The following is a 20,701-nucleotide window of genomic DNA, read 5'->3' on the forward strand; positions in this document are numbered from 1 at the left end:
AAGTTCCTGCAGAGGGGGAATGGAGAGGCATGGAGGACAGGGTGCTTGCTGGTGCAGCTAGGGGCAGAGTGAGCTGGCAATTCCTTTACAGTGCAGGAAGGAGGGGAAGAGGTTTCCACACTTACTCCAGAACATCCCTGTTGAACTGCTTCTTGCTGTTGCCCAGGAACTCCCCAATCATCTGGCGGCTGAGGCCCTTCCGCTGGAGCAGGAAGTGTGCCACCCCAATGGGAGTGTCCGGGATGAAGCCTCGGGAGATGAGGAACTGGATCCCTTTGTCTGGATTTCTGAAAGGGAAGGACAGAAACATGGTGAGTTTGCATGATCTCATTGCGACATTATTGCCTCTTGCTCACTTTATAGCCTGCAGCAATACAGCCCTCGGTATGAGTACGGGCTCCTGTAAGCTCATATGTGTGGCATGATGGGACCAGTGGGAACAGGGAAAAGTGACTTTGGGGACTCCCCTCCTGATACCACTGAGGACAAAAGGATGCCACAGGACCTGCTGTGTCACTTTCAGCATCTGCTGTCACCTGGCAATCACAAGTGCCATCCCACAGTCACAAAGGATCCTGCAGGATACCAGATCAGTGACTCTCTCTGGCCACCCATCTGCTCCGGAGTCAAAGGCTCTTGTATTTTCCCTGCCCCAGCTTGTTTTGTTTAGGGTCCCTGTGAGGACATGATTAGACCGTGTCCCCCACACAGATAGCACAGGAAATACCAGTATGTTCAGCTGCTCCAAATGCAACCCACAGAAAGCTGTCCTCAAGGACCAGGGGTGAGAGCTGGGCGCGTGACCCTTTGCTTTAGGGGAGTTGGGGTTTCACCTCCTGTGGGGCAGGCAAAGGCAAAGGACAAAACATGGCTGTGAGGAGACTTAGGAGACATTGCTGCTGTGGTCTACAGGCAAATGAGGCTCAAGACACAAAGGGGGATAACCAAAGGTGTGTACTTTTTCAGTAAAAAAAATATCTCTTTTTCATACATTTTTAGTGCTCAGTGTTGAGTGACACTTTCTACCTTCCTCACCTGAGCCTGGTGCCAACTGCCTGAACAGAAATCCCATGCTCAGATGTGCTTATCTGCTCCTCCACTTCCCCCCCCCCCCTTAGCTGTGTTGTTCCTTCCTTCCTTCCCTATTGATACACACCCTCAAGCAGAAAACTGTGTGGGTGGATGCTGGATGTGAGCGGGCACCTGGAGAATGCCTTGTCAGAGCTGGGAGAGAGCAGTGTGCAGCTCCCAGACAGAGGGCTTTTCTCCCTCTGTGGCTGTGAGTGCCCCTCTGAGAACAGGCCTGGTGCTGAGAAGGCCTGACTACCCGGTTGTGGGAGCAATTTTCTGCTTGTTAGTGTGCCAGTGTCTGTGCCCACATACACAGCTCTTGGGAGGTAGGACATATCTCAGCAAGCACATGTTTGTGTGTGTCTATGTACATGCAGATTTCTCTTGCACCCTACATGTTCAACAGAGCCACGTGTGCCTGCCTATTTTGTCTTTCTTCTCATGTCTCCTATAAGCACACACGCTTCTGTGTATCCTGTGAGTGGCTGTGAGCCTATGTGGTGCCTGTCCCACAGTACAGACGGGAATGAGTGTGTGTGTGCATTGTGCAGGAGGTTTTCCTCCTTTATTTCAGTCTGCCCCAACGACGGGTGTCTGTCATGATGCACTCTTGCTGAGGGGGAATTAGTGCAACACCAGGAAGGTTTCCATATTCCTTTGGTTCTCTGAGCTGGTGAGTGGGGAGAGATAAGAGGGTAGCTTTTCCATGAAAGGATGCACACTGTTAACACAAATTCAAGGATCTCCATCAAGGCTCAAGGAGTGAGTTTGCTCAGGCAGTTTCCTGGGGTGAGGAAAGGATAGGATGATATGTCAGAGCATGTGAATGCATGGTATGCACAGGCACAGACTGTGACACTGTCGGGTGGTGAAGGATGTGGGTGAGCAACATATGTCTAGCTATAAGGAGATCAGCATTCAGGAGAATGGCCTGCTCCTTACGGGGGCCTCCTGGGTATACAAAAACTACATGGGCTTGAAATAGTTCTGCTTACTCTGTAATGTCACAAAGAAGATATCCTGGGCAGTGTGGCATCCCTGGGGAGAGTGGCTGGGAGAACAAGTCTGCCCATTAAATTTATGAACGAGAGCTGCAAGATCTGATATTGAAAATCCCAGGCCTTCTTCAGGGAAAAGCAACAGTGTACCTTTTGTATTGTCACACAGATCTCCTGGTTCACCTTTGAAGAGCGCAGGCAAAGTTTTCTGCTAAGTGCAAAGGTCATATGGTCAGGACTAAAGTCAAGCTAAGCAACAGAGATTCATAAAATGCACCTCCACCTGGGATAGTATGGTGTTCACAGAACAAGGACTATCTCAGCTACACTGATGTGACTCCAAAGCCACTGGACTGATTTTGGATTCACTCCAGAGGAGCTGGGAGCTGAATGCAGCCAGAAAAATGCAGCTCACACACTCGCATGAATGTGCAGATTTCAGTAAAGATGGCACACACAATGCAGGAGAATGTAGGATAAAACAGTCCAGCCATGACAGCCCTCCTGCACTGCCTAGACTGTAACTCAAATATACTTGCACACACTATTCTTCCACTAACAACAGCCTTTCATCACTTTTCCCCAGGATTCAATTTATTCTCCACAAATCCCAATAGCAGTACAGCATCTCTGCTGCTGAACACCTGCAGGTGTATTCCATGTACTGCAGCATGCAACTTTTACCCAAACGTGCAGCAGACAGCTCCACTTCTGTATCTCCTGAGCCTGATCCCTGCTATTTTCTTTAGTGTTGCAGGGGTGTTAAGCACGGCCAGCAAATGCTGCGGGATTCCTCACGTCCTGCTGGCTTTCCCTCTGCCCACACAGCCAGCTGCCCACACACACTGAGTTATTACAGCAGCACCGCATAATGAAACACTCTCCATTCCAGGGATTCCACCCCCTCATTGTGGAGTGGGGATAGGGAAAGTGCCATAGCAGCACAGCATCGATGTGTTCCCAGGGGCCTGCTCCGAGCCGGAGCACTGCTTTCTGAAAAGACAACACAAGGCCAGATAGACTATGGTAGATGCTGCTAGAAACTGGGGGCTTTCAGCTCTTGGTTCAGGGGAGCAATCAGCAAAAAGGATGTGTGCACATGTACGCCTGGCCTCAGCTCCATGCCCTGTGGGTTGGTGCCCACATCGCAAACCCTGTGACAGTAAACTGGCTCCTTGCTAGAAATTGACAGGGAAACCAACAACTAAATATCTGCAGAAAGCTCAACGGCCTTCCCTCTGGATGGAGGTGCACTAGGGTGTCACAAGGGGAGCCATGTGTTCCTTAGATCCTGATCAGAGAATAAAAAAAATAAGGCTTCACTCCCCAAAGCTAACAGGACAGTTCCTTCCTGCCCTGTCCTCCAATTTTTTGTCAGGAAAACTGAGCATTACAGGTTACCACACATGATTTCATCAGCTAGTTTCAAGGGAGCAGGGGAGGCTTAGCTAGCAAGTTGTGTTTCAGAGCTCCACAATAAGTCTATCCCACAGGGACCTGCAAGATGCAGTGAACCCAGGTCACTGAATGAAGCAGGATGGCAAAGCTGCTTCCCCAAAACAGACCTAGCGCTGCTAATCTGTCACATGAATGTGTGCCAGGCAGATTGAGGGAGGAGGAGATGCTGGGAAAAAACGTTTTCACTCCTGCTTTATCTTCACATCAGTGCTCACGTTAACTGTGTAGGAACAAAAGGAAAACACGCTGGGTGGAGGGACTCCTGCTACGCACGGCTGAGAATACTGAAACAGCAGCAGACACATGAGCGCTGTGTCCCCCCTCCAGAAGTGCACCTGTCCCAACACAAACACCAGAATATCTGTGTGGACCTGGAACTATCTCTATCATAATCAAACCCCACCTGTGTCTGGCTCCTACCTTCTCTCATTCCAGCCTGCTTGTGTTCATCAGGCAATCTGTGTGCTCTTTTGATACATGCACATGAACATGACTTTGATATATACACATGAACTCACCTGTTCACAGCCTGATCTCAGAGCTAGTAAAATGTGCTCCTTGGTTCTGTGAAAGTCCCAAGCCTATCTGCTCTAATAACACTTCGGTTCTGGATGTGTTCTGAGCCCAGTCCTAAAAACTTCTCTTACAAGTTCCTGCCTCCTGGAGCCCACAGCCTCCATAGTACACATACATAAATCCTGTGCATAGCTCCTTGTCTGTGCAAAACTTCTGCCTAGGATTGCATAATAGTCCTTGCTCTGACCAAAAGGCCCATGCTAACGTGTGGCAAAACATTCTTCTAGTATGGGTGCGCTACATCCCCAGCACCTTCATCAGGGGACTCAAATAGAAGCCAAGACAGCGTAAGATGAGTGTGATGATGAAGGAAAACCCAGGATTTCTCATGGCCTGTTTAGATGAGAAAAGTCTCATGGAAAGGCAACAAACAAATCTAAAGCTCCTTATAGGAGTTCAGCTGCTTTCTGCCAATCCAAAATAGACTCTGTGTGACCCCTGAAGCTAACCTCTTCTGATGGTAATCTCTGGGCTGCTCTGCTTTTGCTTTCACGTCTACAGCCTTTTCACAGGATATCAGACCTAGATGTGTGAGAGACTGAGATGACTAAACCTGGTCTGTCAGGTGAGAATCTACCCAAATACCAGAATGAAAATGACAGCCAGAGCACTCAGTCTGGGCTAACTAAGCTCAGCTCTACCTCTGTCTCCCTCTTTACTTGGAAATGCCCCATATTGAGTAACCAGGGCTGGGTTTACTGTCCCAGCTATGCTTGTTCCTTTGCAGCAGAGTGGAACAGGAGCCTAGACCCCAGACTCAGATGGTGGATGCCAAATGAACAGCAATTCAGGACAGCATGGACCCTACTCATGGGGTACTAGGCTTGCTCCTCTGTTGGGCAGAAGATCCGGACAGCACTTGGAGGACTTTAAGGAAAAGGCTTCTAGGCAGCCATTTGCATACCCATATAGTCACACTTTTGAATATGAAAGAACTTTCCTGGAGATGGATCTAGACCACCAAGAGTCTGCTATCACCTGTTCCTGTGAGGCATGAAATAGGCTGGTGAACACAAAAGAGGACACTTACATATTAAAGAGGTTCAGCCCAATGCGGTAGAGGCGCTTCCTCATGGTGTCTGTGGAAAGTGTGGGAGACTTGCAGCTAGCTGGGTTCTCGCAGTGATACCTTGGGAGGCTGAGGATCATGGCCTGAAGTGCTTCTTTTGAGGATACCTCAGAGGCTGACTTGGCTGAAGTGGAGGTGCTGCTGCTGCTCAGTTGCTCTGAGTTGTCTGCATTCTCAGACTCAGAGCCTTTGCTTTGCCCCGTCTCATTGCTAGCATCAAACTGGAGCTTCTGCACTGCTATCTGCCCAGGCTCAGCACTGCTGTCTGCTGTGCCATTAGTACTGACATTCACCTCGGTGAAAGTGTGGCTGTTCTGGAGAGCTCTGGACTCAGGTAAGCTCTCTGGAGCAGCTGGTGGTTCACTGGCTTCTCCCTCCCCCTCTCCTGGGCTTTCTTCAGCCTTGGTAGCTTGAGAGAGCCCAGCCTGAGCATTGCTGCTGAGGCAGTTTGCCATGGACACCGAGGTAGATGATGAGACAGAGATGTTCTTGTTGTCAATCTGGACTGTGACATCTCGAAAAGCCATCATGAGAGTGCTGCTGCTCTTGGGTAGGGTATCTGGCAGAAGCCCTTCCTCCTTCTCCTTGTCCTGCAGCTCAGCTTCTAAGTCTTGGTTTGGCTGCATGGAGCTAGCACTGAAGGTCTCCCTTATCTGGTATGAGCCACCATCTTGGAGTGAGCACATGGTCTTCAGGCTCCAGGTGCTGAGAGCATCATCAATAGACTTGGCCAGGGACTGAACTTGTTCCGTGAAGGAGTCCTCCAACTCGGTCAGTGCCCCACTGATGGTGGCTGGCAAAGATGGGGACCTCACCAATGGGATGCCTACAAAGTTGTACCCCTCCACCAGGGCTTTCTCAGCGGAGAAGCTCTCTGAGTTCTGGACCCGGACTTTCCTCAGAGAGATGCGGCGTGGCATGCGGCTCTCCAGCAGTGAGTTGCGGATCTTCTCAAAGTTTTTGCTGAGCTGGTACTGCCGGAAAGCAGTCTGGATGGTGCAGGCTGCCCTGCGAGATACCAGGTGACCGCCATATTTGTGCTCTAGCATTTCGATCTGAAAGACATAGAAACAGGAAATGTTATTTTTTGCTAATTGACTTCTGATGGCTTTCTGTTACCCCAGTTCCTATGCTGATTAGTCTGTAATGACTGTCAGAGGAATGTCAAACACTGAATTAGCTTTTTCCTGCACTGCCGTGTCCCTGATTTCAACAGAAGCCCCCCCACCTTTGGGCATGGCTGGCTAAAGCATCAGTACTTTGAGCTTCCTCACAGCTGTAACATGACCATGCCTCTTCCTAGAACGGCAGCCATACAAGCTGGAGCCTGGAGGTGCCCTTTCCTTGTAGACCCACTTCTGTTGGCCTTTAGGGCAAGCTCATCACTGCAAATACTGTGTTCCAGCAGTGTGTCTTCCTGCTCCGAAGACAAAGCTGTGCTCTGGTAATGTCAAGCATCATCCCTTGTCTCAGGGTGTTACTAATGCTCCTCTACTCCTTAGTCACCTTAGGAAATACTCTCAGGGAAAGGAGAAACCATTCAGAAAAAGAGAAGAAAAGTTAATTTTTAAATGCAGAAAATGTTGGCTTGATCATAGGAACTGCTGAGAATCACCAGCTTGCAGAGAAGTTAGTGGAGTCTGGGTTTGTTCCGTGTCTTTTAAAAAGCACTCTGAATCCCAAAGTGCCTGCCTTTCTGATATCTGAGTTTTTCAGGTGTCAGCCAGCAGCGAAATGAAAACTACCCAAGAAAAGAAAGACTTTCAGTTTTGAATGGTAAAAAAATATTATTTTAAATGTTGAGACAAAATACTAAGAAGAAGTAGAAGGAGGATTTCCTCCATCCTGAGAGCTGGTAACCACAAACACACATGTAAATACATAGACTCACAGCTAAGTAGCACCTCAACAGGCTTCAGCAAAGCAAGTATGTATGGTAATTTCTCTTACATAGTCTAGTATTTATACTTCCTGGTAATCCTCTCACTCTTCCTCTGCAGCTGGGCCTTCACAAGCATGCTACAGGAGAATGTTAGATGACTTTGTTCCAGTGAGTGACTGATGGAGGACAAGGGGGACAGTGTGAAGATGATGGTGGATGATGGGACTGAAGACAAAAGAAGAATAAAATTGGAACTACATCCAGTGAGGTTTTGCCTGAACTATGAGCTAAACTCTGCATTTTGGCACTTTGTAGGGCAAAGCACATGTGCAGACTGTAGTGTATATATGTGTGTGTGCAGATGTGGAAAAGCCAAAAAAAGGTGAAGTGCAGCACTGAGAGTGCTGGTAAAATCAGTCCTGAATTAACAAAGGATTCACTACATCATTCATGTGGTGAGTATGAGCTCATTAGCAGATCTACAACTTGACCCTCGCTATGCCTTGCTGGCCCAGTACTCACAGGATGAAGGACTGAGCTCACAGAAGATCTGAGTTTAAGTGCAAACTGGTTTTGTAGTCAAAGTGAGACTGAGGCATGAGCCTCAGCTTGCAAAGTCATGTCATTGGCTTCCTTCTTCTTTTCCTTTTTTTGTAACACTACATGAGTTGCAGATAAAACCATCAGTGAGTGATCTACGTACAAGTGAAGGCCTGGAATGACAGCTGTGAGATGTGCAAATCACCTCTGGTATCTTTCCAGTACTAACTCCTCTGGAAGTAGGGGAAGACAATATGACCTTGAGAGATGATGGGAACAGAGGAACAACATGACCCCAGACATTCTGTCCCTGCACTGGCGTCATGGCTGCTGGAGTAAGTACTGAAGGCCTTATCCACAGGCACCCCATCACCTCAGGCAGCAACAGGTCCAGGGATCTTGCTGCAGTGGATGGGAGGCTGCAGTTTCTGGAAGGAGGGCGGAGGGGTGGGGGGAAGAGTAGCACACATCCTTTCATATTTCTCTCTCTGGAAATGAAGTAAGAACCCTTTGCCTTGTACTCAAACGTAAGGTTTTCTGTTTGCCTTGCCCTTGAATTGATGTCTGTCCAAAGCAAGCATCAAAGCCCAGCAGTGAGACATGCTAGCAATTTGCTTAGCAATGGGGTAGGCCAGTGCAGCTGTAGAAGCAGCTGGCTCAGACTTCTGCTTACTCCCAGTTTAAAGAACATTGGCCTAGTACTTGTCCTGCAGCCCTCCCAGAGACGTTCTGCAGAACTGGTGCTAAAAATCACCCACACAATGATCATGGATTCATGTACATTCACCACAAGACCTGTCAGTAGGTTTTTTGGATAAACAAGGTCTCTGCTTATCCCCATAGTTTGATGTGGCAAGAAAGAGGAATACAGGGACAAAAAGAGATTCTGGGTAGCAAGCAGAAGGGTTTTACTTGGGTTCTTTTTCCTTCTTTCCAAAATGACCATCTTAAATCCCACCATAAAACCAGCACTCCTGACACATCTCTTCAGAGCTGGCCTCCCTGGAAAGAGACTGAGCTATCCCTTGGCTCTTCCCTTCACGAGGAAGGCTCATGCAGATAAATGCAAATTAAACCAGTAACCTGCACAGGCCCAACCCAGACAGTTATTACTGACAACTGACCATGAACACTTAATATAATGGTCAGGTTAATGAAAATGTAGAGCTAATTGTGTTGGGAGGGAAAGAGGAACAAATGGGAAGGACAGACACAGGTATCTGAGGGACAGAATAATAGTAAAATGCAAAATAAGGCAGAAGGAAGAGCCTTACAATTAAATGAGGTTTCCAAGGAGGTGACAGCCATTCTGAAAACATGAATTTCATATACCTTGATCTTATTAGAGGCCAAGACAAGATGTCACTGCTTATCTGAAGTAAAAGGCCAGTTTATCTCATGCAAGAACAGTTTCCAAAAAGGCAGACTTTAATAATTACTAAGAGGAGAGATCCTTCTAAAAGTCTAAAGGAACAGTGCAAGCTGTCAGTACCTTGATGAAACATTGCCAGCTTTTTGCAGTCCATTATCTCAGTCCTCCCAAAGGGCTAAGGCATTAAGGAGCAGAACAAGATGTAAAGTGAGAGGACTTCCAACCTAGCTTGTTCTCCAGCTCATACCAGGCATGCAAGGACGTGTGCGGCATGTGGTCCGTTGCTATCCGGCTCTGTCCAAAGCAAAGGCAGTCCTACAGCTCTTGCAGCTGGGATAACAAGGACCGGAGACTGGTGCAAAGGATGCTTGAGAAGACTGCCAAGGCCAGAAGCAGTACGTCCACAGACAAGTGCCCTCCCCACCTTTGCTTGGTAGGAGTGGGTCTCTGTCTCTCTCTCCTTGATACAGCCCAGCCATTTACTGTCTACTGATGTCTGAGACATGCTACCAGGTTGAGCTAACTGACACTCCAGAGGAATTAAAGATTTCACACAGCTGTGGCCTGTTTTCTTCCTCTCCAGAGGAGGAAAGGGCATCCATTAGCACCACAGCAGTCACAGGTAATGGAGATGTATGTCTGGCTTGCTGGAGGAACCTTCTCTTCCCATTTGAGAGGCGAGAAAGGCCAGACATGATTGGCCTTCTCTCACTCCTAATAAACCCTATGAATCACAAGTAATTGCCTACTTAAAGCTACTCTTCTCTGGGGAATTATCCGACAGCCGGTGCCAAAGCAAGAGAAAAGCAGGAGGGGGGCTGGGGAGATTTCAAAGAATAATTAGCTTAATACATTTCTGGGCCTCAATATGAACACTCAGCCTGAGCAATTCAGGCCTTGTGGCTGAATTAGAAATGGCTGGGAAATATCCATTGCCATGAGGGACTGCACATGAAAGGCGCTTTAACAAGGTCAGCCTAAGGCAAGCCAAAGTGCCAGGCCTGGATATGGCCAAATATTTGAGGTGCACACCCCACAGCTTTGTTGCCCGTAGGCATAAATTCAGAAATCTGCCATGAGAGAATGGGCCTGATCTTATTCTCAGTTAGCACTGGTTCTCCACTCAGGTTGCCACTGAGCATGGCAACATGCCACCATGTTAACAAGGAAAGAATCAGGCTCAGTGACAGCATCTGAGTCACTCAATTCAATGCATGCATTATAAAAAAATAAAAAGACATACAGAGCATACATGTTCTCTATCACCCACTCTTAACGCCTCTCCCTCCCACCAATCTTTCACAATGGAAGGACACTGCTATATGGGCCATGCGTCAATGGGACATTTCCCTCCATCCATGGGACATCTACCATCCTTCAGCACTGCAGAAGTGTAACGACTGAAAGCATGCTCCTCTTTCCTGTGATCCCCTCCATTTCCCCAACATTACAAGAGTCAAAACATAGGGGAACTTCAGCACTTGGGTTTCCTCTCCAGCCTCCCAGCATAGTGTACTTCTGCTCTGTGTGTTGTCAGCATGCTCTGTTTCATGGGTTAGAAAACAAGGAGAGCCATTCCCCACCCTGCAACCCTCTAGTATGATGCTGAGAGGCAATGGCTGGTAGATGACCTACACCTCCAAGCCCTCCAGAGGAGGCTGTACACTATTCTCCTTCCCCAGTCCTCTCCCAAAAGGTAAAAGTGACTTCAACTACACTGTAAGACTAAAAATGTCTCCTTCCACCTGTTTTTCTTACTCTAAGTTCTATTAATGTCTTACAATTTTTGCTATGACTAGGAAACTACTGGGACAGTGCTGTGAGGGTCCTATCGCCCTTATTCCCATTCAAGAGAACTGCCTTACAAGTAGATTGATAGGAATACTTAAGAAAACACATACTAGAGTGCAAGACTGGAAGAATTAATACTCTTCACTCCTTGAAAATCTCCCCTTCCAGAGCTGGAGGCAATCCACTGAGGATATCCATCAGGCTGGAGGAGCACACAGCACACATACTTTAAGCCCCTTTTGCTGTGAGAAAAGTGGTTTCACCTATGACAGGCTAAGTCCCTGCAAGGTCAGTACTGTGAGGCACTAGAATTTAATGAACGAGCAGTTAACATGTCTCTCTGTCTCACATGCATCCAGGGCAGGTCTGGCCTCTGCTGCAAGAACAGTGATAGGACAACATGGCCTTAAAGCTAAAATAATGCAGGACAGACACTCCCCAAGACAAATCGGAGCAGCTCTAGGACATCAGGGAGGCTTAGCCCATATATAGCAGCCAAGATCTCGCCCACCCTGAGGATATGTCGCATTAGTTTGTGAAGCCAGTTAATTAGTCTCTTCCCATGGTCTGAAGCAAGAATTCCATCTGAGTTGAGTATGCAGTATTTTGAGAAAGACAGAGCTAAAGAGCCACGGTCTCTTTTCTGCTTGGGAATTTATTGGGCTATTGATCTGACATGCACACTTAGGGACAGCAGCAAAGCCTTGAGGGAAGTGGCAGAGAGATGTTCCAGAAGCAGGAGCTTCTTCTGTGGAAACCTCATTAGCCAAGACCCTTCATCTGGAATAGCACAGTTCCCACTGAATCCTCCCACTGAAAGTAATCTGGACACTGTCACTAATGTTTGCTTGTCTTCTTCATCTCACATACTGCAGGGTCTGCATATCAAACAGCCTCTGGTTGAGCTGCCATCCCAGGGAAGTCAGAAACGATTCTTTAGGTTTTGTTTTGCACAACAGCATTCCTAGGCTGTAATTTACAGAGACACAGGGTAGTGAGGGGCATGTTCCACCTCATTGCCTTTGAGTGAGGAGGCCAGCTGCTATTAGCCCCTGTTCTGCGATCCCCTGCTGGGAGCCTATCAGGACATGCATCTAGAGATGGATACACTTGTGCTCTGGAGCTAGGCTGTAGCCTTGGGCACAGGAGGCAAGGCCTGCAACTTCAAGAACTGAATCTTTTTCTCTCAGCCTGGTAAACCTGCCTGTCTCTTCAGCATCCATCGCTGGATTGAAGGCAGTCATGGTACCAATACACAAATACCATGATAAGACACAGCGCAGGATACTCACTGAGTAAACCCCACTTCCCCTGAAAGCTCATGCTTTGAAGAGGCTATCGTGGAACTGCACTGGGGGCCTGCCCAGCGTGATCCAAGAGGGCAAGATGGCTCTCAGAGACCTCTCCCATGAGGGTGGTCTTTTGGGACAATCAGTTGCTGTGAGCCCTACAGGTACTGTACGCTTGTGAGAAAGGCAGTATCTCTGGATGCCGCAGCTCTTGGCTGCCCACAACCTGTCTCTAAGTCTACAGTCACAAGTGAGTATCTGGGTCCATTTTGGACCACAGAACCCAGGCAACAAGGAGCAGAGCCTTGTGAGAAAGGGTGTTGCAGTCAGAGGCGGGGAAGCTACTTCCTCCATCAGCCCCACAGAGCCAAAGGGCCAGGCCTGCTCAGGCAGGGCGAAAGCTCAAGGTCAACAAAAGGCTGAAGTATTTGCTGAAAGACTCCCACCACAGTGCCAATGCAGTCCCACCCACCCCGTCCCCTTCTCCCACAGCCTGAGGAGGAAGCCTCTGTACCTGTTTATTCTTTAGGTCAAGGGAGAGCTCATAATCGGAGGCAGCTGCATGGGAACACGAGGCCGTCCCTTTGCTGCGCTGCACTCTCACTGGGGAGCCCGTGTGGTGGAGGCTCGCCTTCTGCACCAGAGGGGAACACCCCGCTGCCTGCTCTTCTTGGAGCTCCGCATGCTGGGCTTTTAGCGTCAGGGTGTCGGACCTGCCTTCCTGGCCACTCTGTCTGCCGGCCTCCTTCGGATCCTCCGTTTCACACCCGGCTTTCTTGCTTGTGGAACCGCTGGGATCGTCACTGTGAACAAAACGCAACGTTTCGCTTTTTTTATTTGTTTTTATTATGTTTTGTTTATGATTATGTTTATTGTTGTTCGCTACAGTCATTCACTGAGCTGCATTTTAAATGTTTAGGAAGCCTGGGCTGTGAGGGGTCTCTCTCAGTGATGGATCAGGACTCTAGGTTGATGCAGCCAAAGCCCTGGTCCCTCTCTCCCTAAGAGCAGGCACCTGAGCTGCACACACTGCATGAACCAGTCCTGTGAATCCCGGAGCTGCCCGGCTGCCTCTGCTTGAGGTGCTGCAGTTAGAAGTGAGGAGCCAAGGAGGGTGTCATGGCCTACGGACATGTCTCCTGCTCTCTGGAGTAGCTAGCAGCTGGCAGTCAGCCCTATGCCCTTGCTGCCTACTGCCCAGCATCTCCTTGTGCATCCCAGAGTCCCATTTGGCATGGGGCCTGGATCCTAAGGATCCAGTTTTCCCCTGGAGTTTCTAAGGGCATGTGGGAATTGGGGCAGTGGCAGCTGAACGTTGCAGGGTTTCCAGAGGAACTCTTGCAGAGCTCAGGGTATATAAATGCAACAGAGCCAGCCAGCCCTGAGGTCCTGACTCTTCAAAGCATGTCTGCAACACAGCCATAGCAGGCTGCAGAGCTTCCATGAAAGAAGCCATTTCTTTCTGACCCACAGATTGCTGTGCCACTGAGATCTTGTGGAGCAAGGAAAACACTTTTCTCCTGTCAGCCACAGCAGTAAGTGTGTGAAGCCAGGGCCTGACAACAGTGCACTCTAAGAGAGCTGACACGCTGCCCCAAGCAGGATGGGATTAGCGTAGGTCTGATCCATTGAAGTCCTGAGGAAGCCTGTCGTTAACCTCTCTTGCCAAATATTTTCCAAAATCATCCAATTTCAAACAACATTTTGGTATTCTGGGGGAGTGTTTGAACCATGAGAGTGTTTGTTTGTTGTTATATTAGTCTCCTTCCAAGTGGCTGCCGAGGAATAATATATGTTTTCCAAGAGTGTCCTGGCCAGTCTGCATGGACTCTGGGTTCTACTGCACCGTGTACACCAGATACAGCTCCACTGGTTTCCAGCGGATGAGTATTTAGCTGACGGCAACATCTAGTTTTGAAATAATTACTACAGAACCAATGCATTTAATTTCATTGAAACCAAGGATATGTACTGCCTCCCACATTTAAACACCATTAAATTATTTAATTCACTTCCAAATCCCATTTTTTTCTCTTGGATTTGCTCCACATACGACCAGTTCTGCTATCATCTAGATAACAAATCATTTTATGATTGGTGTTGGTGTCAGAGCAAAATCAGGGAAATTAGATATGATTTTCTGTAGTGCCCAAATTACTTTAGAAGCATTTAAGTCTCATTTTCGAAAGTGCTGTAAGCATTTATGAGCCCAAGTCTTCTAACTGTAAATAGACTTTGCCTCCTAAGCCTCAGAGCACTTCTGCATACTTACTAGTACTTCAAAAGGAAGTTTATTCTCTCCAATGGCAGCTCTTCTGTTCAGTAGATTTAACACTCAAATTTAGAAATATTCCCACAGTTTCTAAAAGGGCTCCAAATCAGATTAGTCAAAGACAGTACCACACCTTCAGAACTAAGAAAGATGAAGGATTTAAAGGTAGAAAGTTTGTCCTTTTATACACATGCATGTAGTCATCAGTTAGACTTAAAAAATAAATCCACAGAAGAAACCAGTCTCTTACATAAATGCTATATAACTAACTTTATCAAAGCATATTAAGATGACATTTGCATAACCATCAATCAGGAAATACTACCATTAAAATGAGCCATAACACTCTTCTTTTAGGTAGTATACCTTACAAAATCTATTCTTGATACTATATAATTGAATACTTTTTGCTACACCTGAAGATGTACATGTGAAGTACCCATTTTTAACTCCTTCTCTTCTATGTCCATCCACATTGCAGGAAACATTAATAAAAGACTTTTCCCTTACATCTCTCACTGTAACATTTTTATTGTCAGCCCCTGTTCTATACATTGTCATTTTAACCAGCAGAGCAGTAATTTTTATCCTCAGCTCAAGAGGTGGCCAGGTGACATAGATTTGATCATGTTTCCATTGAAGTGCATGCCAAAAGCCTCACAAGTATTTCAGTGGGAAACAGACTGTGCCCTACAAAGCAACTTCAGCTAGACACATAAGCTCTGATTCAGCAAGACACATAGCACAAATCGCTCTGCTGAGTCAAGGCCACAGTGCACGGTGTGCTATGCAGACTTTCTTCAGGGCAGATCAGGGCCCGAGGCAGTAGACTAGGGAGCTAGTTGACTTCCCTTGGAGCATGAATGGACTCTAAATGCCAGCAAATAGTCCCTGACATGATGGTCCTCTAAACACTTGCACATATGCTTAACTCTGTTTTTCTGAGGACCTCCACTGACTGCTCATGGTAGAACGTGAAGCGTGGGCCTAAGAGTTTGCAGCGTTCAGCCTCATTGCTCTGTAAGGCTGTACATCACCTCTAGTATATGCTACCTGTTTGGTTTTCTGTCGCACGCAGTTTGGAGTCTAAGTGCGTAACGTTCATAGTGACAGGATATCCTGCATGCACTGCTAATATAGAGGAAAAACCAGCAGGCTTTGGAGGATCGCAGAATAATCTAGGCAGGGAGGGAAGACTGGAGGTGTCTATTCCAACTCCCTGCTCAAAGCAGGGCCATTTTCAAAGACAGATAAGGCTGATCTGGGCCTTCAGTCAGTCAACTCTTTAATATCTCCAGACATGAAAATTCTCCAGGCTTTCTGGAAAGCCTTGTCAGGGCCCTTAGCGCACTAGTAGACCTTAGTGGCCTGACCACCCTCACCTGGGGCCCCCACAAGTATCCCCTCACAGTTCCCCCTTTTCAGCCCAGCCAAATCAGTCAGTCCCTGCCTCAGCAACGCTGTAGAATGCTGGTCTCCAGCTCTGCCACAGCCTTCCCCTGTGCATGGCCATGGACACACTTGATCTGGATTCTGACACACAGGCTGACTCCCCAGCTTGACCTTGGACCTGCCTCATCACCATGGACCTACCCATTGATGACTGGGCTGTGTCGGACCCTAGGTAACCCTCCCTGGACCTGATTCTTACCCTGGCCAATGAGGCAAAGGGCGTTGGACCAACCCAAAATGCTCTGAAGCGCCTTTAACCTCAATAGGCATTTAGATTATTCCTCAAGACACAGGAGGGCCCTAAGACTGCAAGCACTAAGCGCACCCATTCAGTCACAGATGTGTGCAAAGCACCACCAAGCTCAGTGTTCCTGCTCACAGTGCATAACATAACTGAAGCCCCTAAAGTCACTGTGCTAGGATAAGGATGTAAGCTAACAACACGTACACATATAACCTTGCCTTTCTCCTCCATGCATGCTCTGAGCCCAGTGAATACAACCATACAGAATGTATTGTGCTTATACATGGAATTTTCTGAGGGTCAAAATTCGGTCAAATCAAAACCAGATTCCACTGAAGCACTCAAAGGCATTTTTCAGCTAGATGTTTCTATGCTAAATATAAATTTTTTAACCCCCTGCTGGTTTGGCTGTTGTGCTGTTCAGAAAGCAATAGCAAATACTCTTGCTGAAGTGGGAATAGTTTCTACATGTTCTTTTGTGAAGAAAAAAAAAAGTGGAACCAGTTTTACTTAATGGGGAAAAAATCTCCAAAAAGAAAAGACAAACTGCTGTGGTTTAACCCTGGCTGGTAATTGAGTACGACGTAGCCACTCGCTCACTTCCCCCTCACCCAGAGGGACGGGGAGGAGAGTTGGAAAGGAATGTAAAACTCGAGGGTTAAGATAAGAACAATTTAAGAATTGAAATAGAATAAAAATGAAAGAACAATAATAACAATGATGACAATAACAGTTAGAATGAAAAGGGGGAGAGAAAGAATAAAATCCAGAGGGAAAAGAAGGAACACGAGGTACACAACGCAACTGCCCACCACCCGCCGACCCCAAGCAATGGCCTGCCCGCACCGGTCAACCCCCCAGGTATGTATATATATACCAAGCACGAGGCCCCATGGTATGGAATATCCCTTTGGCTAGTTCATGTCAGCTGACCTGGTTATGTCCCCCTCCAGTACCTTGTGCCCCTCCAGCCTTTTCACTAACAAGGCCTGAGAAACCAAAAATTCCTTGACTTAGCATAAATATTACCCAGCAGCAACCAAAAACATCAGTGCGTTACCAACATTGTTCTCACATCAGAGCCAAAACACAGCACTGCACCAGCTACTAAGAAGATAATTAACTCCATCCCAGCTGAAACCAGGACACAAACCTAATTCACCTTTGGGCAAGGGACTAAACCTAGGAAATTTCAGCTTCAGCTGGTAAACTTCAGTGACTTAAAAGCAATGGAAAAAAGGGGTAAAGACAGGGTTTGCTTAGCAGCCTGAATGGTACCATTACAGCCCTGTGGTTCCACTTAGCACCCTCTATCCCTCCCAGGTTTACTCCCGTCTTGAACTTGTTTCTGAGGAAGTCTTATGGGGAGACCTCTTCTCTGTTGTCCAGTAGTAGTGACAAATGAACGCCCCATATGAGAGACAAAACACACTGCTAAAGATCAAAACTGATGCTGCAGTGAAATATAGGCTAAAATCTTAATGGACCTGGTTTTTTCCCTCTGTCCTGAGTGACACAGTTGATGTGCATTGGTAGACAACAGTTTTTGTTGATAAGTGAAGGCTCAGGAGCTATTATAATAACAAAAAAACCCCAACAGTAAGAAAAGTAAGTAGGGCAACGATAGATATTACAGCATGGAAGATCTCTCGGAAAAAAATGTTACAAAGTAAATCATAGCAATCCACTTGCTTTCTCTTGGCCACTGACCAATCAGTCTCCCTGGCTGTGGGATAAAGGAAGGGAATGGAGCTATTGCATGTTGTTTCTTGGATGAGAAAATTTCTCTAACCACTTGTAATAATTAAAAGGCCCATGCGGAATCTAAGGTGTGAGTCCCAATGTCCTGGTCAAACCGCAACTAGGTTAATTTAGTTCTGCATCCCAGCATCACCCCTGCAGTTTCAACTGCAATAAGTGTTCTTTAATTGCTGTCCTAAAGTATCATATACCACCATCTTTCACAGTTTTCACAGCTACTCCTGCATGATAAATGAAGCAATTTTCTGCTAGTCATGCAATCAGGTAGGGAAGGTTTGTAATGTCTTTGAATTCTGGTTGATTGGAAGTTGTAATATTAATGGAAATCACTTGCAATCAGATAAAAAAGGAAAACTACAAATTCAGCTGTTCTGTTGTTCCTAGGTGTTCCGACATTATTTTTATGACCCATAGCAACTAGCTTAGTCATTATTACAAATAGATGTGATCTACTGTAGAAAACATCTCTCAAGTTTCAGGTATCTCCTGCTACTTTTGCACTGCTGACTTGTATATGCCTGCTGCAGACAGAAATCAGTTTTGTTAATAAAGAGAGTAACTACAGACAATCCAACTCAGGACTTATATAAAACACTGTATCTAGTCTAGCATTTCCAAACAGGGATATCAGGGTTCTGAACTGAACCCTAGTGTTTGTTTCAAGAAAGCAGGATGGTGAAAAAGCTCTCACTGAGACAATTCAGCTGGGCACCCATAAATATTTTTGTCCAGCATAGGTAAGTGAGATTTCTGATATTCAGCTTCTATGTGCAGATTTCTCAGGAAGATTTTCTATAAGGAGTACACTGAGGGAAAGATGTAGGGAGATGATAGAGGAAAAATGGTATTATGTAGAGGTCTTTTTATTGTTTCCTTTTTTCTCACTTCCAGGTATTTTGGAAACCTAAAGCCCAAATCAGTGATAGTAAGTACATTATCAAACCAGAGAAGCCCATCAGTCCATTCCGAGTAGTATCAGCTCCCCAAGTCTGTACAGAGTTGTCATATCATACTCTGTCCTGGGAGAAATTTGACTGCTTTTCAGTTCCTACAGCATCAGGATGGTGCACTTTCTTGCATACTCCTTACCACCTCCTTGATGGTGGAAACACACACCTGTGCTTCTAACTGCCTGCTGAAGCATGGTTATCTGTTGGATCTTGACTGTCAACTTGAACGTTCCCATATCTGGTGACTCAAGAAAGAACATGCAGCCCCTTATCCCCCAAATATTTCAAGACAATTTCAAGCTAGACCTGTAGTCAGGAAAACAGAAAATGGATGCTCTAGACATTACATTCCATTGCACCACTGTCAAATACCAGATTCAGTTCATGGTCTACAAGTAATTTTCAGAGCTCTTAGAAAGGTGTTTACAGGGTAGCCGAGTAACTAAACAGGGCTCTAGGGCCAGGAGAACTACTCAAGGACAGTAATGTTAGTCCTGTAAGAAATTAAAACAGCTTTCTCACTGATCACTCCAGAGCTACACAGTTCCCATGTGGTCAAGACACAAAACTCATTTCTTTGCTCCTTCTCTCCTACAAGAAAAAATATTGCAGATAAATAAGAGCAATAACAGAGTAACGAAAATAGCAGCGGCTCTTCTGGAATCGGATAGTGGTATAAGAAATCAGACACTCAAGAAGAGGATGCTCAGATGCCCTGCTGGAAGCTATAGTGGTTATGCAATCATCTAGCTAACTGGACAGGAGGAAGTTATGGATGTCAGGTGTTAGCAAAAGTACTACAGAGGCTGGTCTCACCTCCTCTTTGTGTCCTTGTGTTACTCCAGGAGAAGGCCACACCACTGTTTTGTATGTATAGCTTACCAAATGCCTTCTTCATGGTGTTCAAGGTCAGTGTGCAGGACTGTGACCTGTAACTGAGGCAAAGACTACATGGACTAGTTGTGAAGGACCACAAAAATTTATGAATCCGTTTCACAGAGGTCCTTTTGAGGATCAGTTGGTTATTGTATATATGCTCTAAAGTGCTGTAAGCTATTAGTATTATCATGGCTTTAGAGCTATGTGAGACTTCAAAGCTTCAGAGATGCCAGGATAAAAAATCCTTACAAAGTGCCATATGGAGAATTAGAAAAAGAGGTCACTAGCTAATGTCAAGAGAACAGAGTCCAGATCCCAAGTCTGCAAGAACCTGTGCTTCCTCTGTCTTAAGACATTTCAGCATTTCCCCTGTCCTTTCTCCTCTCCCTACTCAGAAAAAAATATAAAATCAATTGCTGAGTTAGCAGGGTCCAAAGTGCCTTTTCAGTTTATTTTATTTTTATTTCATTTCAGTGTTCCCTAAGGATACCCATAACATATGGTGAATAGGCTGATCAGAATTTGATAAGAACATGGCTGAGACAGGCTTGGTAATATATTATGGGATCTTTTCAAGGTTCAGAGATTTCTAACGTGCTGGGGGTCTGAGTCCAAAAGAATTGCTTCTTATTTGCTTTTAAGTTCAGGTTTTAGAGTGACTTGGAGGCAGTGTTCTCTGGGAGCATGCTGAAAATGATGGAAGGCAAAAGTCTCTCCTGCCAGAGAGACAGAGAACTTGGAACTTGATCTTGGCAAATCATCCCCTGCCAGCCAAGCTGCAGCTTTCTCAGACAGTCTCCCCCAACAGAGACAAATATAGGAACACGATTCTGATTTTGTCTACATTCACGTAACACCTTGCAAAGCAGTGGCATCAAGCCATCTTCTCACACTAGTTTTACCCGAGAGGAATTAATGATAAAGCTCATTACCCATCCCAGAACATATCATTTGTTTCATAAAAAGGCTGGCACACACACCTGTAAAATAGATTTGACAGTACAGTAAGGTAAATATATTGGAAATCAATTATGTTTAACATCCTTTAGCACAGACTGAACCAGGCAACATCTTTTCAACATTACTTAAAGTGGTTT

The 20,701-nt window shown here is 46.3% G+C and overlaps 1 protein-coding gene and 1 long non-coding RNA gene across 7 annotated transcripts in view; one reads left to right on the plus strand and one right to left on the minus strand.

Moving 5' to 3' along the window:
* Nucleotides 1-20,701, minus strand: part of IQSEC3 (IQ motif and Sec7 domain ArfGEF 3) — a 120,242-nt gene that overhangs the window by 23,179 nt on the left and 76,362 nt on the right. For 5 of the 6 annotated variants that reach the window (XM_080393503.1, XM_080393507.1, XM_080393505.1 and 2 more), the window contains exons 3-5: nucleotides 12,561-12,849; nucleotides 5,134-6,227; nucleotides 126-287 (exon numbers count right to left, since the gene is read on the minus strand). In XM_080393503.1, coding sequence (XP_080249629.1) covers nucleotides 126-287; nucleotides 5,134-6,227; nucleotides 12,561-12,849 — 1,545 coding nt within the window. The remainder of the gene's footprint in view (nucleotides 1-125; nucleotides 288-5,133; nucleotides 6,228-12,560; nucleotides 12,850-20,701) is intronic. The other variant, XM_080393508.1, reaches the window with a different exon arrangement.
* Nucleotides 6,218-20,701, plus strand: part of LOC308066363 — a 57,831-nt gene continuing 43,347 nt past the window's right edge. Inside the window, exon 1 of the long non-coding RNA XR_013929136.1 lies at nucleotides 6,218-7,929. This is a non-coding gene — a long non-coding RNA (uncharacterized lncRNA). The remainder of the gene's footprint in view (nucleotides 7,930-20,701) is intronic.

The sequence above is a fragment of the Falco punctatus genome (genome assembly GCF_963210335.1).
Source record: "Falco punctatus genome assembly, chromosome: 6".
NCBI classification, from domain to species: domain Eukaryota; kingdom Metazoa; phylum Chordata; class Aves; order Falconiformes; family Falconidae; genus Falco; species Falco punctatus.